Source organism: Giraffa tippelskirchi, chromosome 1 (assembly GCF_054371585.1).
Source record: "Giraffa tippelskirchi isolate mGirTip1 chromosome 1, T2T-mGirTip1v1.2.pri, whole genome shotgun sequence".
Classification (NCBI taxonomy): Eukaryota; Metazoa; Chordata; class Mammalia; order Artiodactyla; family Giraffidae; genus Giraffa; species Giraffa tippelskirchi.
The window spans coordinates 53,816,934-53,844,272 of NC_137275.1; the positions used below are offsets into that span (position 1 = coordinate 53,816,934).

The window sequence follows — 27,339 nt, forward strand, 5'->3', positions numbered from 1 at the left end:
TTAATAATTATATCTGACCAAACAGCAATTAGGTTTTGGGATTGGCTGATTTAGTCGTTGGAAATGGGGCGGAGATCTCTGTATTAGTTGACTTTGTTGATTAAAAAATCATGACTTTCATTTTCACTTTTAGAAAGAATATCATTTGTGCTACAGAAAGAAAAGGATCAGACATATTGAAATGGACACATATCAGATTTTACACACTGGAGACTACTGATGCAGTAACTTGTACCACACAGTCAGAAATTTTGTATAGGCTGCCTGCCATGTCTGTGCATTTAAATGTGCTTGTTTTTAATGCATCATTGTTTAGGAAGGTCAAAGCTCTGTCCTGGCCTTTTAAAATTCAAGCCTGCCCATTCTTGTGCAGTTGTACAAAGGACTATACCTACATTTCTACAGTACATGCTCACCACACTCAAATGTCTAGGAAGACCCAGATTTGGTTACATAGTCTAGTCTTGATATAATGGTCAATTATGCAATAATGAGTAGAGGAATAACAAATTCAAAAGATCGAATATTTCTTGATAATCACCTTTCAGGTTTTTGCATTATATTTAACTGGGGAGTATCCTGAGATTGCACGATGTTTTAAATTTTTAAAATAGTGTGTTATTTAGCTGTACCAAACAAGATTTTTCTCAAGACTATGTAACCAAAATAAAACAAAGGAGTAAATGGACCATTGAGATCTGACAGACTGCAAACCTCACCCATGACTCCCAATTTCACATCTGTATCAAAATAGCTTAATTTTACCATTCACTATTTTTATGAGGAGTTGTTACAAATTAAAACTTTAACATCAGTTTAGTTCAGCTCAGACGCTCAGTCATGTCCAACTCTTTGCAACCCCATGGACTACAGCACGCCAGGCCTCCCTGTCCATCACCAACCCCCAGAGTTTACTCAAACTCTTGTCCATTGAGTTGGTGATGCCACCCAACCATCTCATCCTCTGTTGTCCCCTTCTCCTGCCTTCTTTCCCAGCATCATGGTCTTTTCAAATGAGTCAGCTCTTCGCATCAGGTGGCCAAAGTATTGGAGTTTCAGCTTCAACATCAGTCCTTCCAATGAATACCCAGGACTGATCTCCTTTAGGATGGACTGGTTGGATCTCCTTGCAGTCCAAGGGACTCTAAAGAATCTTCTCCAACACCACAGCTCAAAAGCATCAATTCTTCAGCGTTCAGCTTTCTTTATAGTCCAACTCACACATCCATACTTGACTACTGGAAAAACCATAGCCTTGACTAGACAGATCTTCGTTGGCAAAGTAACGTCTCTGCTTTTTAATATGCTGTCTGCTGCTGCTGCTGCTGCTGCCAAGTCGCTTCAGTCGTGTCCGACTCTGTGCGACCCCATCGATGGCACCCCACCAGGCTCTGCCATCCCTGGGATTCTCCAGGCAAGAATACTGGTGTGGGTTGCCATTTCCTTCTCCAGTGCATGAAAGGGAAAAGTGAAAGTGAAGTCGCTCAGTCGTGTCCGACTCTTAGCGACTCCATGGACTGTAGCCTACCAGGCTCCTCCATCCATGGGATTTTCCAGGCAAGAGTACTGGAGTGGGGTGCCATTGCCCTCTCCATAATATGCTGTCTAGGTTGGTCATAACTTTTCTTCCAAGGGGTAAGCATCTTTTAATTTCATAGCTGCAGTCACCATCTGCAGTAATTTTGGAGCCCAAAAAAACTTTTACATTTATGCTAATAAAATGCCATTTTAATTATTTTACATTGGGATACCAAAAATTTCACTTGATGAAATAACTCTTCTGTTAAGATGTTTCATTACCACTTGCCTACCCTGGGCAATTGTAACAGCAGATTATGTTACAAAATCAGAGTCTGAAAATTAATCCATTTTTTTCCTGTGAAATAATATAGTTTAAGGAGGATAGTTGCCACAGATGTTAAGATGGAAAGTTGATGGGGTTAATTTTACACAGCGAAACTTATTAGGATCTATAGGGAAAGTGACTGGAGGAGGAAATGACAACTCACTCCAGTATCCTTGCCTGGAAAATCCCATGGACAGAGGAGCCTGGTGGGCTACAGTCCATGGGATCACAAAAAGTTGGACACGACTGAGCACAAACAGCATAAGGAAAGTGAGTCAAAATAATATGGCTCCCCTCAGCTGAATTAAAATGTAATTTTCAAAGTTATACACATTATAAAAAAAATTAGTTCACGTATTTAAAACTTCAAAACAGAACTGGCTATCCAAATTACACAAAAACAGGATTCAGAGTCAAAGGATGAATTTGAGTTCTATTACTTAGGAAAGAAATTCCTCATTCAGGTCATTACTATGATAGAACACAATCACCTCACCAGAGTGATGTGAGTTGAATAAAAGGAATAAGTGGACAATGCATGTGATGTAGCAAATATTATAAAACCAGAGTTAATATTTTATTCTTAGGTTTTATTTCCCCATCTTGAACAACATCACGGTCTTGGTTTCACAGAAGTCCTAAACAAGCAATCAATGTAGAACTATGTCATAGGTCTAAAATAGTTGTTATCTATACGAAGGGTCAACACTGAAATTCTTAAGCCTTTCTAAATTATTCCAATGATGTTTTTGCTAAACAGACATAATCTCAAGTCTATACTGTTTCATCACAGTATGTCATTTTCCAGAAATGAAAGGTGACAATGATATATCGAGGCTCAAAAGATTTTCTAAAAGTTTTTAATGTATTATTTAAATTAATGATAAACTCTTAGAAGACATTTTATGATTACATCATAATAAGCAATTGTTTGCTGGGACAAAGAAGATATGCTAAAAGATGAATGAATTATTATAGTCAAATACATATAGCTTATTGACATTTTTCTTAAAACAAAAAAATTAAGATATATCCACTGAATTCTAGGCATTCTACCATCACTTCTGTTAACAACTGGAGTGAAACTTCGAAAATTATCATGATCTTGAATGTCTCGTTAAATGTTACAGGGCTTTTGTTTTTCTTTTAGCCACTAAATTTTTCAGGAAAAATTCACCTATTTAGGAAAAATAAAAATATATTAATATCAATTTAAGGTATAGATTTCAGAATAATTATACTTCCGTGTTTCCCTTTAAAGAAGACTTCTGTATTTACTGGAGTTTCTTTCTTCTCAAATCTCAATGGCAATAATTTTCTAACCTCACAGATCCCCCACATCTTTGGCTCTTTCCTCAACCATAATGATCATTATCCTTAAAAGACTTTTTATACCACTACAATTTCTACCAGTTTTATTTTGAGTAACTCAGCATATTATAAAGGGGGACCCTATCGTATCTAAGGTGCATTTATTCTACTTTATGTGCATTTATCCTACTTTATGGGCAGTATCTATTCCTCATCACTGATAAAGTATTGCTGTTGGTTGGCACAGTTATTTCAGAGAGCAATTCAGCTACATTATTAGCCTAGATTTGATATTTATAAAACAGAGATCTTGCTGCAGTTGAGCAAATTCATTTGATGGAATCTCTTTAGCTTATTCCCCCCTAGGGAAGCAAGAGCTCTTCACTTATAATGGGCTTGCATTCTCTCCACACTCTAAGATGTGCCTGTGCACTAAATTAGAGGGGGGCACTTTCACTTTTCAGGTCTTAAGGTTCCACTTGGTCTCTGGCTGTTACACCATGGCTCAGTGCTTAACACCAGAGCTCAGTACTCCAGGCCCAACGTTATGAGGAGTCTGATGAATTTCTTTGTCATCTTAATGTTGTTGTTTAGTCACTTGGTTGTGTTTGATTCTTTTGTGACCCCATGGACTGTAGCCCACCAGACTCCTCTGTCAATGGGATTTCCTAGGCAAGAATACTGGAGTGGGCTGCCATTTCCTTCTCCAGGGTATCTTCTGAGTAGAATGCAATGACTATGATGTGTACACAATCACCAAGAATCCCAAGACTCATAACCTAGCCAAGTAATGGAGAGAATAATCCCTGCTGTCCCATGCTTTATCTAAATCTGGTAAGAGTAGAACCATATTATCAGATCCTAATCCATCATCTGAATCTAAGGCTTTGTTCTTTTACTGGTAATTTTAAAGGAATTAAAAAGTTTATAATTCATTTACTTGTAAAAGTGAGAAATTTGCTTTACCAAAAAAACAAAACAAAACAAAAAACCAACAAAAGCTCCTTTCAAATGATATTATTCTACTTTAACCACCCTGGAAGCTGCTGTTGGTCCTATTCTTTATATATACTTTTAGCTTGCCAGCAGCACTGCTTAAAGAAGAATAAATCATTTATAATTATTGATTTCCAAAGTTCCCACAGTCTGTCAATCAGTGTCTGATGAAATTCTTGGGTTTTATAACCAAGATAAGCTGTTGCTAGTTCATTAAAAAGTCTTAAATTTCTTTACAGAACACACTGAATATTACTAACACCTAAACATTAATTTTTACAATCAGAATTTATGCCTTATTTAAACATATCTAGGACTTAGACTTCAATGTGTAACAGTCATTAAAAAGATCATTAATAGTATAACACAGTTTGGATATATCCAAAAAATAGCTAGCTGTTTATTCTTGTAATGGCCATTACCACATGACTTTCTCTCTTGAAAAAGGCTTTTATTTTTGTAAGTCAGCTCAAGCTATTTATCAAAATAAGAGCTGAAATTACAAAGGTAAAAAATCGTATTGTAGGAAAATTATGGACTAAACAGAAGCATGCCCTCCCATCTAACTTACCTGCTTTGTATGAAGAACGCACCAGGGGGCCACTTGCAGTATAATGAAATCCAAGTTCATTTCCTACTTTTTCCCAGTATTTGAACTTTTCAGGAGTAATGTATTCTTCAACCTAGATTTAAAGAATTCTAGATTCTAGAATTTTCCTAAATCATTTTAGTTCTATATGAAAATCTACTTGTTGGCTACTTGGTCAGAATGTAATGGTAGTGAATTACAGTGAAGGGGAAACATCAATTTTGTATTACACTAGCTATTCCAAAAGAGAAAGGATCAGTCATGCCTATAAGATTCCTAAGGATAAGACTGTATTACTTATCTTGTATCTTCTGCTCAGCACTGTGTCTGGCACACGGTTACTACTCAAGAAAAGTTTTCTGAATGAATAAATGTCTGATATAGAAATAGGGAGACTGACTTTTCTTTCTTCACCTCTGGCTCTCATATAATTCTAAAACAAATCACAAGATTGGCAGGAGTGATATGAATGTACTTCCCAACTTAGAAGTTTTTTTCCTATAGGTCACTTTAGTAAGACAATATTGAGGGCAGCAAATAAGTGCCAGCATAGCCGCTTTATGCAGATAATAAAATGGAACTGGAACTCAGAAATATACATGGAACATTACACTAAAAAGCCAGCAGCTTCTGAATTTTACCTATAGAAAATAAAGATTTAATTCAAACTACCAAGAAACATTTGGCAACTTATGGTAGTTGTACCTTAAGGTGACGCTTTGTTGGCTGCATATATTGTCCTAAAGTCAAACAGTCCACATCTGCCTCACGAAGTGCTATAGGAAAAAAAGCACACGTTATATGAGCAGATTTTTTTACAGTGCTACCTGTATGCATTGCTGTAAAGAGTAGCTTTTAATTATTATTTGAATTTATTACTCTTTGAACCAATAGATAACTGCAAGTTGGCCAAGGACCTTCAGGTAAAATAAAAGCTTTTATATTTTAAAATTTAAGAAGCTCAAGAATTGCAAAGTAAACAGATTTAATAGACTAAAAGTCGAAAGCACACCATGTTATGTAACAATGCTCTAAGTAAGCGCTTCCTCAAAGGCCTGGATTCATCTTAGTCATCCTTGAGTTGTCAGTGGTTGACAGAGTTCCTGGTACCTGGCTGGGACTCAAAAATTGTCTTGACTGGACAAGAAAAGCAGACAAAATCATGTTTTTAGTTGACGAAAGGGTAAGGAATAAAACGGGATGCAAATTCCATATTCTAAGCATCCTGTACATCATTCCATAAAGTTTTAAGAAAACATACTTCCTTTCCTTTCTATGCTGCTGTTCATAACCATATCCTGAATTTTTGTTCTCACTAGCATTTTCACTGAGACTGTGGAGAAAGCATACCAGGTCTTCCAAAGTGGGATTCCTGTTATTACTCAAGTTAAATGGAAAAGAGTTTTTCATTTTTTCAATTTCTTTACCTTTCATCGTTGCATATACCTGCTTGTCGTTCTCACCTAAACCCAACATAATAGATGTTTTAGAAATAACATCAGGTCGAACCTCCTTGGCATGTTTTAGCACGCGTAGAGACTGGTCAAAATTGGCCCGGGGATCACGAACTTTCCTTGAAAACAGCAGAGCTGTTGTCAGCAAGAATAACCACAAGCTCAACTAAGTACATAATTATGCAAGCAACCTGAAAGACCAGGAAAGTACATTCTGGACATCACGCTGCATCATATGGTTCAATGGTAGCATTTGTGCACAAATGTCTAACTGTTACTTTGGGAAAGAAAATAAGGCTTCACTAGGCCCCCTGTTCTGTTGACTTTTCAGGCCTTTCAAGCCTGGGGCAGAGAAAATGAGAACAGAAGTAATGAATGAAGTAATTCAGTTTATGAATTACTCATTGAGAAACCAGAATTCTGAAGCTGAGAATGAGTGATTATAAGGGTAATCGAGAGAAGGGGGAAAACATGGAAGAAAATTTCGATACTGAACAAAGAAAAAACTGTTTAACCTGAACCATTTCAGAGGATTGAAACTTTCATGTTATTTCTTTTCTAAAGACTAAGCTGCCCTCTGCTGGTAAGTATACAGCATTGACATTTCTTAGGTTAAAAAAAAAAAGCACGATTCTGGAATTTTCACTGGAAAGGATAATGTTTTTTAAATGAAAACAGAGAAACTGGCACCCACTGGTGGTAGGATCATAAGATATGACAAGGTTGGAACAGGCTGTGTGTTTGACTTCAATGGGGGACAAACCACCAAGTTTTAAATGGATAAAAGCCCAAAGGACACAGTTGCTGACGTTAAATTGCATTCATTTGAACTCTAATGTACCTTTATTCTGTGTAACTGATCTGTTGTTATGGTTGCTATTTTTAATCAGAGACCAGTTCACACAGGAGGAGAGGGAACAAATTTATGAATTTAAAAGTAACAACAATACTGATAATAAGGAAAACACTTTTTGAAAGTATTTCTCCACTGAATTTAAATTATGCTCCCTAATACATTTATGATTTAGTGGAAATGCTGGTTATTGTTTATCATACTTCTTTCTGTGACACAGAATAACGTGTAGAACCTAATAAAATCACTACCAAATGCTTAACTAAAATAATGAAAATGAATGTATAATCTTGCCTGAAATTTTTTATTTTTCTGAAATATGAAGTTATTGATACATAATAACAATCTGTAATTATTCCTAACTACTAAAATTACTAGGAAGAGTAAGAAAGCACAGTACCTACTTTTTAAAAGAGATTTAAAATACATCTGAATGACACCTTTTTTCCTTTAGCATCATTTACTGCATTTATTATTGTCAAATGCATTGTTATGTCTTTTTTTTAGAACTACAATCAATTGTTCTTTTGTAATTTTTTTCTTTTTGAAAATTGTTCTTTGGGAAAAAAACGCAGCTCATCAGCACTTGGAATACTTTACCAAAAAAAGGAAAGAAAAAAAGATGCTAGTTATGTTTGTATGCATATACCAAAACATATACACACATGTATAAACATGTAAATATACAGACACTGAGATGTAAGTAATTGATATTACCAGGTAGAAATATTATGGATGACGTTTATACTCTTTTTGTTGGCTATATTTTCTAATTTTTCTGTACTAGACATATATATTTTTAAAAAAAAACACATTTTTGTTTAAAAAAGAGAGTTCACTTTATAAAATTACAACGTTCTCCCCTGAAAAAAATTATAGCAGATTTGACCCTCCAAACTTCCCAACATTACTCAATACATGAAATCACCTCTGTAATTCTGGAACTGTTTCTACATTATGTGCATATACATCTAATCCTGAAAGGGCAACTTTTTCTATCGCTTTAAGATCTCCTCGGAAATCAGGGGTGAGACATTCCACAAGAATTTTTGGATTCCTATAGTGAAAAAGAGATAGATATCACATTGAGGAAAAGAATTGACAAAACTTGCTCAAAATAGAAATCATCAATATGTATTCAGTATCAGTTTCAACACAGTAAGCTTCAGAATCTTGCCAAGAATAGCACGAACACACAAATGCTTATATATGAACTGTTAAGTGAAAACAATGACAATCTAGAACATCAGATAATATGTACACTGTGGTTAAAACACATCTGCTTGCAAATAATGATCAGAATAAATCTTGGGATTCCATAAACTTTTAAACTTTATTAAAAGTTGTTTGAAGAAATTAAAATATTAAATATTAAATAACATATTTTTAAGAAAGTAAATTGGGATACCTCTTATGTGAATATAAAGTGATTGCCTTAATTTTGATTTCCTTTAAAATTCATGAATAGTGCCCTCCTCCCTTCCTCTAGGCAAAATATTTCACAAGTGCTCTGGGCTTTAAAACCTGTCTTCTGAGTTGCTGAGTCATGAGCTTTGCTTAAATGAAATACAAGCTAAACATTAATCTTTCTACTTATACTATGCATTCAAGCATTAAAGTATGAACTAGATAATAGAGCTGTTCCCTTTGACAAGCAGTAGAAATAACTGAGAAACTAATAAACTTTTTCACAAATCAAACTGCAACTTTTTTTTTTTCGGAGCTGTTTCATGAGGGAACAGATGTAGAAAGCACCACATCACACCCTCTCATGGATGCTGAAAGAACACATCCTATAACTCACTGTTTAATTGCAAGGAGAGACCCACTACTGGTAGTTTGTGAAATCAATTTTATGGGTGGAACAACCAAACTTTTTTTCAGTGAACTATAAAAAAAAAAAAAGAAAATATTGGGGGAATCACGGAGAAAACATTTACTGAGTGTGCTAGGTGCCGGACTAGTTCTGAGCTGTAGGAAATAAGCATAAACTCCTTTTTAAAGGCTTTTAAAATAAAATTTACATATTAACAAAATGTGAGTAATGGGTAAAATCCCCAGGGCATGTCAACATCTATAAAATTTACATCAAGATTACATATTTTAACAATGTAGGCATTTATCTCATACGAACTTCTCCTAGATGATGATTTATTCAATTCAGTCCTGGGAAGACTTTAATTTCCAACAGATTATAAAATGGGTTTATAACCTCCTGCAAAAGGTTAGTAACCACTGCTTTAAGTTAACCTTAAAATACCTTAAATAAACTGAATTTAATATAGGTCAACAAAAGTCCCTAAATTACACAAGCAAATGCAGAAACAAGTACCTTTCCTTTAGGTAAGACACAGTCTTTGCAAAGTGCTCAGCTCCTCCATCAGGCATATCTGGAATCAAGAGAATCCATTGCTTAAGATGATGTCACAGCTTAGTAAGTCAATTTAAGAAGAGGTAATGATGACGCACTAACCATCTCGATCCACAGACGTCAGGACAACATAATCCAGACCCCACTCGGCAATTGCCTTTGCAGTATTGTAGGGCTCATTGGCATCCAGTGGAGGTGGATTTCTTGCAGTCTTAACAGAACAAAATCTACAACCTCTTGTACATGTGTCACCCATCAACTAGAATAGAGATGCTACAGTTTAAATCAAATAAACAGATGACTTTGAAGAATGTAATTGTAAGGGAATAAAACTGCAAGGAATGAACAAATTTTGACCCTGTTTATATGAAATTTAGAACATTCAAAGCTAAATAATATAGTTAAGGAATACAAACATATATGGTAAAACAAGAAAGAAAAGGAAACAATAAACTCAGAATAAGGAGTAATGTTAAAGGAAAAAGAAAGGGGATAGGATCAAGAAGGGATGAAAGACTAATGTTCTGTTCTCAAACTGGAGGTATCAGGGTATCTCCATATTGGTAGTCTTGATAACTTACCCATAGGTTACAAAAATTCTTTTATATCTATTTAATTTTAACAAAAATGATGTTAAAAGAAACAAAATATTCAATTAACCTATCAATATGCAGATCTCTGTGGAAGTTAAACAGAAGGCATAGCTCCCTCTTGTTAAACAGATGAAAGAGAAAAACACATAAAAAGTTAGTAATGGGATTCCCTGCTGTTTCTCCAGGACACTGCTTCTGCTGCCATGGGTCACTACCATGCTCTACCCCTGGCCAAGCACAGCCACTGTGGATGTTTTAGAGCCACTAGAGTTTCAAAGCCCTATGCTAGGGGTTTTGATTTGAGGCAGAAAGCAATTCTTCCCCTTTAACTTGCTCAGAAGGAACTCACTGCAATGGTAATTAGGCCTACCATCTCACAGAATGTTACTGAAACAAGGAAACCTCCCAGGAACCACTATGCACCAATAGTGATCATGGAGAGCAGGCAAGGGATAAAACCAGAGATTTCCATCAAGGAGTATTCAGAATAACTCCTTCCTTCAAGAATTGATGTTGTATAACTTATAAAAGCTCTCTGGCTGGCTCTGTATTATTCTAGAAGGAGCTCTATCTCACACGAATCTCCAGTTTCTCGTGTAAATAGTCTCTTGCTGGTATAACTCGTTTATCAGACATTCCCCAAACAAGTACAAACTTCAAGTTAGACATAATTTAGATTTAACCCACTATTTCAATCTCTTTGTATGAATAAATATAGTGGACTGCATTGTTAATTCCATTTCTTACTCCATCATATTAAGATCATACATTTTACCCATTGCCATGTAACTTGCAGGGCCCACCTTCTGGGGGAGGAACTTAGGCCTCTACTCCCACTGATGTCTGGCTTGGCCATGTGACTTATTTTGGCCAACAGAATGACAGCAGGCATGACCAACCATAAGCCTCAAATGTGCATGGATGCTTGGCTTGCCCTCTTGTGCTCCTTCCATCCTCTGTGATAATATCCTTGGTGAGCAGCTGGTCCAAGAATAAAGCTCTGTAGACCTGAGCCCAACCTACTTCCTGGAGTCCAGTTTAGCACACTCAAGATCAGATGATCATGGGCTAACTGAAAGGCCCATGAGAGGGAAATATAAATTAATAGAAGAGGCAGTTCAAGGTAGCACATAATTAATTATTATATTCTATCAGGTTGATGGAAGAATCAATAACAGACTTATTCACAGAAAGGTGAGATCGTAACAAGCTAGATTATTCCATCAAGTTTTTTTCCCCCCACAAACTCATATGTAACAAAAAACATCATCATATTTTTTTGAGACTCAAAATGCACATTTGTAGGAAAAAGACATAAAACATTTCCTTTCAGTTTCTAGACTAAAACTCTGGAATTTGAGGGTGGCCTTACCATGATTGTGGCTGTGGCGGTAGCATATTCTCCACCTCCCCAACACTCTCCAATATTGGGACATCGAGCTTCCTCACACACCTATGAGTAAAAGGGAACTGAATACAATCAGGTTGAAAATATTTACCAATTGAGCAAATTAGTCATCAGGCATTTTATACTATCCATTCTTTATATATAGCATGTTAAGAAATTCACTATTTGGAAATGCTGTTAAACTGCCAAACTACACAGATATTAGGATTCCATTTTTAAACTAAAAACTATGAATGTATATGTTTTATACGTACAAATAAAAAAGTCTGCAAGGGTATACGTTGAATAGTTAAGTGGTATAATAAACATTTGAAATTTCATATAGTGTTTCACATTTAATATATCCTTTCCAACAAGCATGTACTTAATTTGTAATACAAAACAAACAAAAACTCTCATTCCCTAAATGGCAGAAAAAAATTTTTTGGTTTGTACTATTAAATAAGTGGCTAAGAAATACAATTACTTTTTGCTTCTTTTGCAGGAAAAATAACTTTTAAATGTATTTCCATTACTGAGAGTAATGTGAAAACATCTTTATTTACTTTCCTTGCTATTTTCAATATGTATTTTATTAATTTTCAAGTTATATATGCATAGAAAAATTATGTCTTCTGGTAAAGAGGGATACTTAACCCTTAACAGTAAGACAACTTACTGTGTGAAGATTTAAATTCCGCAAAGTGTTTTTCAGTTTATTGTAATTTTTCCCCATAGGAAACTCTGTCTTTAGCCACAGAGGTAGTCTTAACCTGCGGAAAGCCAAAATAACTATATGTTAACAAATATGTTCCCAAATAAGCACACAGCTTTGAAGTTACTTTGCTCTATTATGATGACCGATTGGGAATTTTCCTCCTGTAGTCCTAGAATGATTCTTTTAATTTCTGCCATAGGAGATAACAGAATCAAACTTTGATTTGCTCAAACCACTTTAGAAAACACTCATAACTGTGTCTATCAGGGTATTTTGCTCATGTCTTTGTTTTGCAAAGGCACAGAGTAATACCATCTTTTTTAAAAAAAAAAGGAGCTTTTGAAACATCTCATTCCCTAATGAATAATACTGACAAAAGTTCTGTATTTGTTCAGATTAAGAAGAGACCCCACAAGTGAACTTCCTGCTCTTCAATTTTTATAGATGTTAAGTGGAAAAAAATCTAAAATTTGGAGTGAAGACTACATATCTTCAGGTTTCCCTTGACTTCCACCCACTTGTAGTCTAGAAGTTGTGGGTAAAGTATCTCCCAAAACAATTTGTGCTCTGCACTAAATTCTCTTACCATTCTTTTAAACTAAGGCATGCTATCCATGCTAGGAGAAACAACAAGTTAGATCATCAGCACCCAGTGTCAATGAAAACCTTATCAAAGTGAAACAGACTAATGGCAAGGTGATCATCTTTGCTCTCCGAAGACACTTGTTGCTGGATGGACAAAGGGAGATGGTGGTGTAGGATGGCTAAGTCCTAGCAAGGCTGTCAGAGGACAGAGAGAAAAGAAAAATGCACCTATTTGCCTATTTTATGTTTGTTATCGGTTCTACTGATTTTTAGCTAAATTTAACAAGCTGATTAAAAATGTATTCCAGCGCTTGGTTATATCTAAAAATGATGCACTATGAAGAAATGGGATGTTAAAATTACCCCAAATTTTCAATTACCTTTCTCCTTTCTGGCGTTTTAAATTTCCTTTATATTCATCCCAGGTACTCTTGTCAGCCAGATCACCAGATATAAATTCTTGAAGGTCTGGTCCACTCTGTAAAAATTTCTTTTTTTCATCTGGCAAGGAACTTACTTCTCTGACAGGGCTGCATAAATATCTTCCAAATACCTAAACAAAGGATTCATTATGACATTTATTTAGTTTTGCTGTTTAGTCACTAAGTCGTGTCTGACTCTTTTGCAACCCCATGGACTGTAGCCCACCAGGCTCCTCTGTCCATGGGATTTCCCAGGCAAAAATTTATTTAGTAGAGTTAGTAATAACTTAGTTTTAACCTATTTACATAGCTAAAAGGAAGAGTAAGCCAGAGAACTGATTCAGAAATAATGTTAAACTATTTACAAGCTCTGTGTTGAAGCTTGGAATCTAAGGTTAAGGAGGACCCAAGGGGGACAAAACAAACCTAAAGAAGAATAGGAATTAACTATTTCCGTCTAGATTTAAAATAGATTTGGAAACTTCTGGAACTGGCTAACAAAACATACCACACTTTACCCGTATCAGGACTAAAAGTCTGTCTTTCAAGTTTAAACTGCAATAACAGGAGAAGATGCTACAGCTTTGAATTTTCTATTCCTGACGAGTCAAGGACATTTAAATAAAATCTGAAGTAAATTATCTCTGACTTGGGCTTTGGATAAACACATGTGTTAAAACTTAGAGGTTTAAGGTTTAACCCAGCTGATTTCAGAGAACTTGAAGTAGGGAAACCAATGTTACTATTCCACTTTTCTAGGTTACATTTTGTGTTTGATCAAGGAAGTTACTCAATATATATTTGTTGACCAAAAGAAGCCATCAGCTTCTGGATCTGAACACACACATGGACAAGACAGCCAAAACACTATAAAACTTTAGAGTAAAAAAAAAAAAAAAAGAAGTGTGCCTATTAAGATGCTGCACGATTGCTACTGTTCTTGCCCAGGTCTCTCGCTCAAGCTTACAGCACAGATTTGGGTTCTAATTGCCCAAACCGGTGTCTAGTACAAAACACTGATATGCAAGAAAAAAAAAAAAAAACAAGACACCTCTCAGCGTCAGCCAGATACCTACAAACAAATCACTACCAGAGACTTAACTTCGTGGGCCTGTCTGAAGAATTAGACGAGATACCACATGAAAAATGTTTAGAACAAAACCTGGCTAGAAGTAAACATTCAGTAAATGCTGGCATTATTGGGCGCTCTAGAGGAATGGGAGCCCTCTACCCCACGCCCGCACCTTGCTTCCCCAGCCGCTCACCCGGGGGCCCACGGTGCGGACCGCGCCCCCGCAGCGTAGAGACATCTCGCTCTTTTTTTCCTAGCAAGGACGAATAATCAGTCATTCCCGGGAAAAGAAAAACGGACAAACCGTCGCCAGATTTATGACAAGCTGAACCAACCTGACCCGTGGAACTCGCGCAGCTCCGCGATTGGTTGCTTTAGTCTAGCGGCGTCGCGCACTGATGACCCTACACGCAGACATCATACAGACTATAAGAGCGTGATGACGAAAGACGCTTTCTCTTTGCCGCATCTACTGCGAGGTGAGGTTGATTTTGTAATCGGTGGGCTTTGGGAATCTGAAGCCATCGGCTCTGGGAAGGCCGGCGGCGCAGTTGTGGCCCTCGGGAACTCTATCGTGGTTGTCTCCCCACACAGCGAACGCCATATGAATTTGGTTGCGCTGGGATTCGACCCCTACTGGGCTTTCAGGCCTACCCCAGCTCCTCAGGCTTGCCGGGATGGCGCCTGCTTGACAGGACTCCGAGGGAGTCGCTGAGCGGGAGTTCGCCCGCTGGGCTTATAACGTGCGCCTGGGAGCTGCTCCTTCCATACCAGGGCGCAGCGGGGACGGCTGTCGGTTCGGGTCATCCCGTGTTTTTGCCGGAGGTCTCCGGTAGGAGTGGAGCTCCGTGCGGTGGAATTTGGTCGTTAGCGGCCTTCTTACCCCAAGTGTTTGTGTTTCAGAATGAAGACCATTCTCAGCAATCAGACTGTCGACATCCCAGAAAATGGTACGAGACTTGGTGTTTGCGTTTTTCTTACGTCTTTACTACATGCTCTATACCTTGTTCCGAGGCCTCACGAGTACGTTCTCTCCTAGTCGACATTACCTTGAAGGGACGGACAGTTATTGTGAAGGGCCCCAGAGGCACCCTGCGGAGGGATTTCAATCACATCAATGTAGAACTCAGTCTCCTTGGAAAGAAAAAGAAGAGGGTGAGTTTGTTCGTTTGTTTTGAACACAGTTGCTTTTTTGGAAGGTTGTGACTTTGGGATGACCCAGAGGGATGGGATGGGGAGGGAGGTGGGAGGAGGGTTCAGAATGGGGAACACATGTAAACCCGTGGCTGATTCATGTCAATGTATGGCAAAAAACACTACAATATTGTGAAGTAATTAGCCCCCAACTAAAATAAATAAATTTATTAAAAAAAAAAAAAGTAACAGATGGGTTGCTTTGAAAATTACGAAATGGAGATTCAGTGTTTTAGCTTAGAATTGGGTGTCCAGAATTGTGGCTAGTTTCAGTGTTGTTGCTTTAACAAAATTGGAAGATCAAATTCTGAACAAAGTGAATTAGAAAAACTCCTTCCAGACCAGGGTGCAGTGGGGTAGTAATGATTGGTAGCAGATCTTAATAATACTGTTACAAGTTAAGTTTTTTTCCTGATTGTTTTGTAAAAATCTTAGGGACGCAGCAGTGGGTCTTAAACCTGATAATTTTCCAGGATTGATGTTTAATGAAGCTTGTACCATACTTTTGTTTCTGGGTTGTAGTTCCTTTGTGAAATAGTGTACCTGTAATGCATAGTAATAAAAATAATTTGAGGTGGGTTTTTTTTTTGGCAAGTCATACTTTTTAATTAGGGCAAGTACTAGAATTTACAGTGATTGTTGAGAATAAATGGACTTTTTTCTAAGCCTGCTTATTTCTGGAAAGAGTTTTCTAAAGTTTTTGTTCTGTTACAGCTCCGTGTTGACAAATGGTGGGGAAACAGAAAGGAACTGGCCACTGTTCGCACAATCTGTAGTCACGTACAGAACATGATCAAGGGTGTTACACTGGTAAGCAGATTCCTCAGACTACTTTGTCTTGGAAGGGGAGGTTTCTCAGCTGTACTTCATGTATGCAACGTAAATGTTTGCTGCAGAGAATAGATTATTCATCTAATTTAGTGGCATACTTGAGCTCTAGTACTTGGGAAGAGGTAATGTTGGCAGATGTGTCCAGTAGGCATTCCTGGGTCTTGGGATTAAGTGATATTTGTGTGTATGTGTGTGTGTGTGTGTGTGTAAAGACCAGGTAGTCTTTGATAGTCTGCTGATGGTTTTTTTTCCCCTACACAAATTAAGTCTCATTTTCAAGGTGCATATTTATAGAAAATTAACACATGGGGTAGACTTTGGTTTCTTGTTTGATGCCTTTCAGTACTGTTGGGGGGATAGAAAAAGGTGGTTCTAATTTCTGAACTCCATGTCCATTTCCTTAAAAACATAGCAGGGTAGGTTCCTTGAGCGTGGGTGCCTTTGTATCCTTAATTCTTGCTATCTGGTGTACCTTAGTGATTCAGTATGTTAGCCTTGATGCCCAAGATGAAGGGCTTTGGGGTTCTTTTATGAGAAACTAGCGTTGTTTACTGTGGGCATGGTGGTTAAATCGCTGTGGTCTCCGACTCTTGCAACCCTGTGAACTGTAGTCCACAACGCTCCTCTGTCCATAGGATTTCCCAGGCAGAAATATTGTAGTTGTTTGCGATTTTCCCTCCCAACCAGGGATCAAACTCATGTTTCCTGCACTGGCAGATGGTTTCTTTACCACTGAGCCACCTGGAAAGGCATAGGCGGTAGTAAAACACTTTTCACTAAGGTGGGCCCTTCAGTCCAGCAAAGAGACAACAGAAACAGATGTTTCTGTATACAGTCATTACAAGGCTTGGTGTGGGTGATTTTATAAAACTTTGACATGAGTATGCTGCTGCTAAGTCGTTTCAGTCGTGTCCGACTCTGTGCAACCCATGGACTGCAGCCTACCAGGCTCCTCCGTCCATGGGATTTTCCAGGCAAGAGTACTGGAGTGCGTTGCCATTGCCTTCTCCAGACATGAGTAGGTGAGAACAGTTTTCAGTTTCCTTTGTCATGGAGGAGGAAATTTTCCCCTTAAGTCTCTGTAGAGATTTGGTCATCCTTTTCTAGGTGCAAGAGGGAGACAACCCTGACAAATATGTAAATATTCCTTACAAAGGGGCAGTTCCTACTTGGTTTTCAGAGAAAAACTGGGTATCCTGTTCAAATTTCTCAGCATTACTAATAGTTTGTTTATTTAAACCTAGGGCTTCCGTTACAAGATGAGGTCGGTGTATGCCCACTTCCCCATCAATGTTGTTATTCAGGAGAATGGTTCTCTTGTGGAAATCCGAAATTTTTTGGGTGAAAAATACATACGCAGGGTTCGAATGAGGCCAGGTATGGTTCATAAATTTTTTTTTCTGCTTGTGAAGGCTTTTATTTTGGGTTCGTTATAACTAAGGCCAGATTATTTCAGAATTACCCAGTTTGACTCTGGCTTTATATCATGTTTATACCAATTGTGATTCCTGATGGTTTATAATTGGGGTAGTTTGCAGGCCATAGGGCCTATGATTGGTTTTATAAAGTGAAATCCAAAAAAAATTTGAATAGTGGCTAATAACATATTTCCTAGACTCAAATCTCAGCTCTGTCAGCCTTGGGCTTATTAGCTCATTTTATTTACTCATCTGTAAAATTGGGAACACCTCATGATTAAACTAATTAAAGTAAAAGTACACTTAAAATAGTTCTTCTCTGATACATAATTGATGCTTCTAACACTGAAGCATTAGAGAATTTTAAAACTTAGTGCTCTTTGATTCTGCTTTTTTATTGTTGAACTGGGGAGGAGTGGGCAGTCTCGCGCAAGGCTTGTGAGATCTTAACCCCGCTAGGTATCGAACCCTCACCCCCTGCATTGGCATCATGGAGGGTTTAACCACTGGATCAGCAGGGAAGTGCCAAAAAATGAGCTTTGAGGAATACAAACATATACAATAGAAATAAGAAGATTGGATACAAAGCTTATTTATTTATCTGGCTGAGTCTTAGTTTTTGCTTATTTAGCTAGGGGATTCTTAGTCACAACATTCAAACTCTTTAACTTGCAGCATGTGGCATCTAGTTCCTTGACCAGGGATTGAATCCAGTCCTCCTGCATTGACAGCCCAGAGTGTTAGCTCCTGGACCACCAGGAAGTCCCAGGAATACATTCTACAAATCTTATTTTATATTGACACTATGCAAATGCCCTGTTGTATTTTAGGGGTTGCCTGTTCAGTATCTCAAGCCCAGAAAGATGAGTTGATTCTTGAAGGAAATGACATTGAACTTGTGTCCAATTCAGGTTTGTATGTTTACTGTGCATAATTAATGCCTATAAAATCTTGTCTATCTAAATCCTGGAGTTGAATATCTGGTATTTGTTCATTTGGTGAGGGTTTTTTTTTTTTTTTAACTTGGGATCTTAATTAAAAGCTATAAAGTACAGCATGTGATGAAATACTTGTGATGAGTTTGGCTGATAATTGCCTTATCTTTTTCACCCTTATAGCCGCTTTGATTCAGCAAGCCACCACAGTTAAAAACAAGGATATCAGAAAATTTTTGGATGGTATTTATGTTTCTGAAAAAGGAACAGTTCAGCAGGCTGATGAATAAGATCTCAGGTGGGTTAAGAAACTTAAACTGTAGTTGTAGCAAAGGCAGAAATATGTTTTACATGATTGAGAATAAAACTTTCCTGGGCAAGAATACTGATGGAGAATTACAGACTATTTCTTTTCTTTTTTACAGTGATCCCGCTGCAGAAACAAGACAGACTCAGTTCTGATATTTTAAGGAGACAATAAAAACTCTTGATTTGAGATTTTTTTCTATTGATTGTCATTTCAAACTATTTGGCCAGTATGCAGTTAAGTAAATTCTAGTGTGTTAAGAACAATAACAGAAGGGATAGGAGTGGTTGATTTTTTTTATTGTTGTTAGCAAGACTTAATGGCAGAACGGGCTTGAAGGAATACCAAGGACATTTTAGGCAAGAGGAATATGGTTATCATGGGAAGAACTTTAGGAGATACCCTGAAGATATCTAATTTGGCAGTGGCATAGATTTTAATATTTGTGAGGCAAATGCCTGAGTCACTAACTGAAAAAGCAGCTGAGAAGTGATACTGTCTTAGTAAGAATTAAAAGATGGGAGTTAATTTGTATTTATGATAAACATGGTTGCTGTAGTCTAAGGTTCTCTCAGTTACACCCAAATTTCAGCCACTTCTATATCTTAGTCTTTGATAGCTTTAAAAAAAAAACTTGAGAACCATTCCGTGTGTCATACTTCAGATATACTACTATACAGTACTGTGTTTTAACTCAATAGGATTGCCCCTAAACCTGCAGTCCTCCCCTATCTCATTTGCTAGAAACTTTAACCATATAATTTCTCAGGCAAAACATTTAACTTTGTCTTACATACTGTGTCTAGTCCATCAGAAAAATCCGTGGGCTTACTAAGATCTTGGTTTAAATAAATGAAATTAATTTTATAGAGTTAATCATTGATTTGATAATAGTTAAATTTTTAAGAGATGGGTGAAATTGTAAATACAGATTTTGCTTTGAATTGTTTTGAGATGAGGTTTGGGGTAGGCGTTGGATGATTAAGTTGTCTTTTCCTTTGAGTGACAGGTTAGTAGATATTTTCAGTGACGCCTGTTGTGCTCATTCCTCATGTCCATGCTAGCATACCCTGCTGCTCCAGTTTTTGTCCATAATGTTTATAATATAAGATTAATAGTTTACTTTGTTAGGTATTGATTAGATACTTTTTTCCTGCTAAGAGTCTAACCTTCATGAGGGGTGTGACCTTGTCTACCCTGGGATATTCCAAGTTCTTAGAACAGTGTCTGGCATATAGCTGTTTGCTGAATGATTGGTTCCCAAATTGCCAGGGAGATTCAGGTTGTGGAGATTGAGTAATAGTAATGGGCCTCGAAAGATGTTTTTAAGGTATTGACAGAATTTAAAAATTGAATTTGAGGGTTGAAATTTTCAAGTGGCAATGTTGCAGAGGGATAGAGGTGTTAGTATTGAAGAGTGTCGGTATATAGGCACTAGTAGCAGCAATGGGAGTGTGTAACACCAGAAGTGAAGTGTGGAGACTTTCAAGGATAACTATTGGCAATCTGGTTGTAGCTAAGGAGTTACTTCAATTTAATAACTTAGATGTGGTAAAGGAAAGTAGTTCTCCCCAGGGAAGCTTTCCGTGTTTTCTGTTTACCATGGATGAGCATGTAAGTGCATCCTCAGTTTTGAGCTGTAGCAGTCCACATTTTCTAATGAGAAAACATACTTGGGAGTAAGTTGCCCAGTTGGCACACAGTTTGGGAGGATGGAGGAAGGTGGTGTTGGCAGAACACAGTTAAAACACCAAACATTTACATTCACAGTTCTTAAGTTGAATATAAATAATCAGCATAAGCCAGTTTATTTGGAATAAATTACATTGAGAATTAAAACATCTAGCCATAATTTACTGACCTCAGTTTCCAGAGGCTCTTTAAACACCATAACTGTGATACTTCCATATATATCAGACTTAGTAGTGAGAGGGTTGTTGAACTGAATGTAGAGAATGTAACAATATACAAAGTAAACTACATTTTAAGATTTTCTTCAAGTTTCAAAAGGTAAATTAAAAGATTCTGTCAAAAGCTGCCAACAGTTCCTAACTGACTCTTTATGGTTTTATTTTTTCATTAAAAAAACATGTATTTGGTAATGTAGGATCTACATTGCAGCACAAAGGCTCTTTAGATGTGGTATGTGGGTTCTAGTTCCCTGACCAGGGATTGAACCCAGACCCCCTGCATTGGGAGCATGGAATCTTTATTTTTTTCATTTTTTTAAAAATTTTTTCATGGGAGAAAGACAACTTTTATTCTTTCAAGAAAATGCACCAACAAGTTGAAGGAAGGAGCACACTGGCTAGGTCCCCTGTTCTAACCAGAGGTCTGAGATGAGGCCAGGCCTGACCAGGGCTCGGGAGGCTGAGGGGCTCCCTGTGGCACTCGGGGAGAGCCAGGCCAGCTCAGAGGTGGGACTTTGTTCTGGAATCTTTATTCTTGCCTGGAGAGCCCCATGGACGGACCATAGAGTCACAGAGTGACTTAACAGTTTTCACTTTGTGGCAAGGCAACAAGTGTAAAAGATACATTAAGCACTAAATGTAAAGACTTACCAACTGGATACAAGATAATCAAAACAGAACAGGAAAGCAAAAATCTTAATTCCAAGTCTGTTCTTATGACTGAATATAGATTTCTTTTTCAAAACCTTGGATGTTGATGAGTTGCTCAACTGATACTCTAGAATTAAAAAACTAGTTACTGTAATCATGTATAGCCTTAAGCCTGATAACTAAGTGGTCCTCAAGTGAAAGTTGCTCAGTCGTGTCTGACTCTTTGCGACCCTTTGGACTGTAGCTCTCCAGGCCAGAATATTGGAGTGAGTAGCTGTTCCCTTCTCCGGTGGTTTTCAGAGAAATATAAATATAATAGGAAAATCTGCTAAGATTGGAGGAAGGATGCAGTTGGAGGAAGGATGCAGTTGGAGCAAGGAGACAAGAAAAACATCTAAAATTTTACTATTTGGCCAGCCAGAAAGAATATTGATGTCTCAATCACTTTTGCATTTGTTTGAATTGACCAACTGTGTTACCTGTATCTTTGAAACTTAATGCTGTTATCAATTAGTTATGCAGGAAATAAGAGTTTTCCTTTGACTCTGGAAGTCAAACTTCCAGAGGAGTAGACAATAGTTAAATATTGACTCATCTAAGAAAAGAACGGGTATAAATGGGTCTAGATTCAGGTTTTCTTCCTCCCAACATTTAGAACACAGTGAATGAATGTTAAGAACAGAATTCAAAAAAGTCAAACTGCAAATTCACTTTTAAGAATTGGCTTAATCCTAGCTTCAAAGGTTGCAATGTAAGAATAGTTTAAACTTACTCAGGCCACCAATATTCTGAGTTGTGTCCACAGTTGGAAGTGCCTTCTACACCTTGAGAGGTCCATATGTGCTTGTGTTAGATCAGCGAAGGACTTTAGGGGAGAGAGCAAGTCTTATGGGATAAATGGTAACTTGATAACTTGATAATATAAAAACCTTTGTATCTTAGAATGTTTGCCACATCCTGTCACCTCCTAAGATTGAGGTGAGGAATAATACCGATTTGAAGAAATTGCTGTACTGTAAGATTGAATGACTTCCCTGTCTTCACAGGCAGTTGGGTCTGGCTCTCTTTAATCTTTGTCCTCTGATGTTTACATGAGTTACTGGAAATTAAATGTTATTTTTTAAAAAATCATCTGATAAAAGCTCATAAAATGAGATGTTTTATAAATGTCCAATTTTAATTTCTATTGAGAAAAGCTGAGGGATTGATGTGCTTACGAGTCTATAACTGGCTATAGACAAACACTATTTCTTAACCGTATTTTTTTCCATTTGAGAACCACCCTGACCAAAGAGGAAAGCACCTAAAAAGTGACAGAATTTTATCAGTGACAATCTCTGCTGTGGAGTCTTAACAAAGTTGTACTTTCAAACAATTTCTTTTATCATAAGTAGCTACTGGTATGAATAGAGGAAAACTAGAGAATAATGATAGAAAACAGCTCATCAAACTCCATGAAACAACATATCAGATAATCCTCATAAGCTTACAGTCTAGGGAAACCTTTACCTTAGATCCAAGAACTGAATTCACTGATGTCAACACCTTTTAAGGGAAAATTTGAACCACACAATGGAGACCGCGATTGTCATCACCTTGGCTATCACTAAATTCTCAAGTTGTCTTTTTTTCTACAATATAGATGTATCTTCTGTAAGTTACCAGTATATGGAACTGGAGTGAATTTTTAAGCTTTTCCATCCTGCAGACAGAAATAAGATCAGCTTAGCTAAGGACTCTATTGTGGCCTTTCTTTAACGGTATGTGTTGTGAGTTCTTTGCTTTCCAAATTTTTCTTCTCTTTCGCTTATGAAAAATGGTAATTGATAACAGTAGAACCAGGGTAGAGAAGAAACAACATCCAAAGAATATCAGTGGTTTCTTCTGCACAAGAAGTAAGCAGACAATACATTCCGTGTTTCTTTGAGCCTGACTGCATCTAGGACTACTGTTCTCAGAAAGGAAGCCATTGTTGCTGATCAGTTTGTTGTAAAACTGGATTGAGGATTTAGCTTTGAAATCAGGTGTGAAGAATCCAAATCTGGGTCTAGATTTTTCTTCAGTCAGTTTGAATACATAATAGCCTTTGATTTTGATTTTATCAATCAGGTATGCTGAAAAATACCAAAAATAAACATTATTAACCACATGTGAACTATTAGATATCCTTAAGAATTTAGTTTTCATTGAAAACAGTCTAAAACTCATGCTCATAAAACATGATTTTCATTAAAGGTTTTTTGACATTCTTTTATCAGTGATCTTTCTTGAGAAGATGAATATAGGTATAATGTAATTTTTTAAAGATTGAAGTAAAACATATCTATAATAATACAAAAACACCTGCAGGAAACTCAGATTTAAGAATCAGAGCCATAAAGGTCAAAGGACTTAGACTGTCAACTTGTTCACAGTGTTAAAAGCAGAAAAATATTGCTTATTTACCTTGATTCCAGAGCTCAGATGTGAGATAACTGCCCAATAACTGCACTTGGATTCCCCAGCCACTCACTCTCATTCTCCTACTCAACAATTTCATACCTTCTGTCAGCTAACTTACATCACCTCCTCTGTTGGAATCATCTTTGACTCTACTCTCATACACACATCCGATCCTGTTGACTACCTTCAAAACACATCCAGAACCTAGCCACTTCTCTATCTCCACTCTTAAATGGAGACGGAAATGGCAACCCACTCGAGGACTCTTGGCCTGGAAAGTTCCATGGATGGAGGAACCTCCTAGGCTACAGTCTATGGGGTCGGCAAAGAGTCGGACACGACCGAAGGACTTCACGTTCACTTTCACCACTCTTAATAACCTCATCTAGTCCACCACTAAATCCCAGGGACGGGGGAGCCTGGTGGGCTGCCGTCTATGGGGTCACACAGAGTCAGACACGACTGAAGCGACTTAGCAGCAGCAGCAGCAGTCCCCCACTATCCTTACCCAGACCAGTGCAATTCTCCCTGTATCAATTCTTGCTCCTTTACGGTGTATTCACAAAAGAGCAGCAATTCTTTTAGTGTGAGCTGGATCTTGTCACCCTTCTGTTTAAAACCTAGAACCTTCCTATCCCTGAGAGTAAGCTACAGTTTTTACAACGGCGTTTTTCTAAGCCCATAATAGACTGTCATTAATGAGCCTGTTCCCCCTCATTCTTTGGTTCATATTACCTGGGAATGTCATATACTTCAAGGGAAATGGCCCTCGAACCTTACCTTTCAAAGCCTCCTGAATGTATTTCTCTAAATAGTATTTTCGGAGTTCATCATTTTCCAGAGACTGGTCATCGATGCCACTGGCCGTGATGTAAACATCCATGTCTCCATAGTTCCTCCGGATCCACTTCAGCACCCTGCGCTCTCCCCAGGGCATCACGGCCAGGCGGGTGGGGGAGCTCAGGCAGGTGATGTCCTGCAGAAACTGGATGTCCCTGTCCGTGTCGTAGGTGCTGCCGTTCTGGCGCTCGTGCATCACAAACCTGGTGGTGAAGTGGTTCAGGGCGTAGAAGTCCGCAGTGCCCTTGACCAGCCTCCTCTCCTCCTCGGTGAACTGAGGCAGCGTAGAGCGCGCGAGCCCTTGCCTATTCTTGAAGGCGACGTACTCTCTCATGACCAGCGGGTAGTCCCCGGTCTTGAAGAGGGGTTCTGCGAACCAGGCGATTTCGAACTGGAGGAAGCGCTCGGCTGCCTTCCAGTGTGAGTCCGCATAGGGATTGGCGGGCTCGGCCCAGTCCGAGTGCAGAGACAGCGACACGGCCCCGCGCTGCACAGGCCTGTACTGCCGGTCGTAGAGGTGCCAGGCCAGGGCGTGGGCGATCAGCAGGTGATGGGCTGCCCAGTAGGTGTCGTTACTAGACTGCTCGTAGATGTCACTCAGTCGGTTAGGCTCGTTGATGGTGATCCAGAGCTTCACCAGGTCCCCCAGCTCCTGGAAGCACAGGTCAGCGTAGTCCTGGAAGGCCTCAGCCGTGGACCGGTTCAGCCACCCTCCGCTCTGCAGCAGAGGCACAGGGAGGCCTAGGTGGGCGTGGGTCGGATAGTACAGTGTGACCATTGAGGAGATGTTGAGCTTCAGCCCCTCACTGACCACGCACCTGTAGTACCTCAAAGCCTGTCGGTTAACCATGGACAGGTTGCCAGTGGGAAGGATTGAGGGCCAGTCCAGAGCAAACCTGTAGTGGGTCACTTTCATTCTTGCTAACATCTCAAGCTGTCTTTTGATGCTGACAAAATCCGTGCATTGAGCTGGTCTTGTTTTCAGCCTCACTCCTTCCACTCGGTGCAACAGTCTGTTGCCGGTCACATTCCACACATACAGATGAGGATCGCTGAACTGTGGGGAGGAAGCCACTGACTCAGGCTGTGAAAACAAGCACATACAAGCAGGTAGAATCTTAGCATATGTCCTCTAAGAGAAGTGTGTGTATTAGTCACTCAGTCATGTCCAACTCTTTTGCGACCCCATGGACTGTAGCCCACTGGGCTGGAAGTGGGTTGCTATTTCCTCCTCCAGGGGCTCTTCCTGACCCAGGGATGGAACCTGGGTCTCCTGCATTGCATTCGGATTCTTTACTGTCTGAGCCACTTCAGACCTTGAGACCAGAAAGGAAGAGCCTGATCTTATTTTGCCTCTCACAGTAGAGAAAATAAATGATGCACATGTCCTTCAGAACAACCTATGTCTTCCTGCTCTTTTCCTGTTGATGTCAGCAAAAAAGGCCTGATGGATTATCCTCCCTCCCAGCCCTTGAAATTTACCAGGGAGACAGGAAAATGTAGAGAAAGAACCACACCTAGGGCTTGGCTCGCAAAACAATTTGTCTTTCAGAAAACAAGAGGATGTTTTCCAGTTCCTGGGTCCTAAAAACCAGGTAATGTGGGGGTGGGGGGGTGGGGTTCTCATGTGAGTGTTCAAACGCATCAGGAATTTGGCTTGGTTCTCTCAGTTAAAAGGAGCCACATAAGATGGACCTTCCAAACCTGGCATAAATTAAAGGCAAATTACCATTCCATACGGAGAAGGCAATGGCAACCCACTCCAGTACTCTTGCCTGGAAAATCCTATGGACGGAGGAGCCTGGCAGGCTTCAGTCCATGGGTTTGCTGAGTCGGACATGACTCAGTGACTTCACTTTCACTTTTCACTTTCATGCATTGAAAAAGGAAATGGCAACCCACTCCAGTGTTCTTGCCTGGAAAATTCCAGGGACGAGGGAGCCTGGTAGGCTGCCGTCTATGGGATCGCACAGAGTCAGACACGACTGAAGTGACTTAGCAGCAGTAGCAGCAGCATTCAAGTTGTGGAGGATTTCACTGAGATTAGCATTTGGGGTTAGAGGAGGCTGGTGGACCCCAGCCACAGTTCCTAAAAGAGGCCAGTGGGAAAGAGTAGGAAATGATCCCTTGCATTTGCTGAATGCATCTCTCTAACACCTCCCATTTGAAAAATCCAAGTGATGTCACACGTCCATCATTCAGTTCTCCACTTCCCACGTGTCTGTAAGAACACAGCATTTATTCCTCCAAAGGGAGGATTCCGAACACCCTCCTTATATAAGGTAATGAAGTATGAAAGGAGAGAACCCTGAAATAACCCCCAGAATCTCCTAAGTTGACTCTTGAATCCATATCCTGCCCCTCCACTAAGCAGAGAGCCCTGGACTCCTGTTCTAGTTCTGTCCCTTTAAAAGCCAGGCTTGACAACTCTGTGTAGTGACAGAGCAATCTCATCCGCCTCACAGGTGTCCTGTGAGAAATCCGTGACTCTGGGCAATTGCTCTGTCAACTCTAAGCACTCTACAAACATAAGGTACTTATGACTTGGGTTTAGTTCTCCCTGCAATTATCGCCTGTTAGGCCCTTGAGTCTAAATTAAAACAGAAAAGGGCTT

General features: G+C 38.8%; 3 protein-coding genes across 9 annotated transcripts in view; 1 reads left to right on the top strand and 2 right to left on the bottom strand.

The window, feature by feature from the left end:
* Positions 1 to 2,415: 2,415 nt before the first annotated feature.
* On the bottom strand, positions 2,416 to 14,529 carry LIAS (lipoic acid synthetase). 6 transcript variants are annotated; one of them, XR_014082688.1, is made up of 11 exons: positions 14,391 to 14,529; positions 13,084 to 13,256; positions 12,080 to 12,173; positions 11,386 to 11,466; positions 9,523 to 9,679; positions 9,382 to 9,439; positions 7,978 to 8,106; positions 5,755 to 6,315; positions 5,448 to 5,518; positions 4,725 to 4,836; positions 2,691 to 3,023 (listed from the first exon to the last, which is right to left on the bottom strand). XR_014082688.1 is itself a non-coding variant. In XM_081592539.1 (11 exons), the coding sequence occupies exons 1-11, from the start codon at positions 14,433 to 14,435 to the stop codon at positions 2,971 to 2,973; spliced, it is 1,119 nt and encodes a 372-aa protein (XP_081448665.1). In that variant the 5' UTR covers positions 14,436 to 14,529; the 3' UTR covers positions 2,691 to 2,970. The 6 variants fall into 6 exon arrangements, 4 of the variants coding, with proteins under 4 accessions (XP_081448682.1, XP_081448665.1, XP_081448654.1 ...); XR_014082682.1 differs by having other exon boundaries at positions 14,370 to 14,529; XM_081592539.1 differs by having other exon boundaries at positions 6,170 to 6,315.
* Positions 14,530 to 14,620: 91 nt separating this feature from the next.
* RPL9 (ribosomal protein L9) lies at positions 14,621 to 19,071 on the top strand. 2 transcript variants are annotated; one of them, XM_081592570.1, is made up of 8 exons: positions 14,621 to 14,676; positions 15,101 to 15,147; positions 15,237 to 15,352; positions 16,106 to 16,201; positions 17,467 to 17,599; positions 18,471 to 18,551; positions 18,759 to 18,873; positions 19,001 to 19,071. In XM_081592570.1, exons 2-7 carry the CDS (start codon positions 15,102 to 15,104, stop codon positions 18,863 to 18,865), a joined length of 579 nt encoding a protein of 192 aa, XP_081448696.1. In that variant the 5' UTR covers positions 14,621 to 14,676; position 15,101; the 3' UTR covers positions 18,866 to 18,873; positions 19,001 to 19,071. The 2 variants fall into 2 exon arrangements, with proteins under 2 accessions (XP_081448696.1, XP_081448706.1); XM_081592580.1 differs by having other exon boundaries at positions 14,654 to 14,940.
* Positions 19,072 to 21,083: 2,012 nt separating this feature from the next.
* KLB (klotho beta) overlaps positions 21,084 to 27,339 on the bottom strand; it is a 34,007-nt gene continuing 27,751 nt past the window's right edge. Inside the window, 3 exon segments of the mRNA XM_081592451.1 lie at positions 21,084 to 22,542; positions 22,953 to 23,557; positions 24,666 to 25,809. Coding sequence (XP_081448577.1) covers positions 23,169 to 23,557; positions 24,666 to 25,809 — 1,533 coding nt within the window. The 3' untranslated portion in view covers positions 21,084 to 22,542; positions 22,953 to 23,168.

Coding starts and splice junctions, on each gene's coding strand:
- LIAS (XM_081592528.1), bottom strand. CDS start 14,435: ATGTCTCTACGCTGCGGGGGCGCGGTCCGCACCGTGGGCCCCCGGGTG. Junction 6,316..7,977: donor ACAGTTCCAGAATTACAGAG/GTGATTTCATGT, acceptor GCTGTTTTCAAG/GAAAGTTCGTGATCCCCGGG. Junction 5,519..6,169: donor GGTATATGCAACGATGAAAG/GTAAAGAAATTG, acceptor TTTTTCCTATAG/CACTTCGTGAGGCAGATGTG.
- RPL9 (XM_081592570.1), top strand. CDS start 15,102: ATGAAGACCATTCTCAGCAATCAGACTGTCGACATCCCAGAAAATG. Junction 17,600..18,470: donor CAGGGTTCGAATGAGGCCAG/GTATGGTTCATA, acceptor GTTGTATTTTAG/GGGTTGCCTGTTCAGTATCT. Junction 18,552..18,758: donor TGAACTTGTGTCCAATTCAG/GTTTGTATGTTT, acceptor TCACCCTTATAG/CCGCTTTGATTCAGCAAGCC.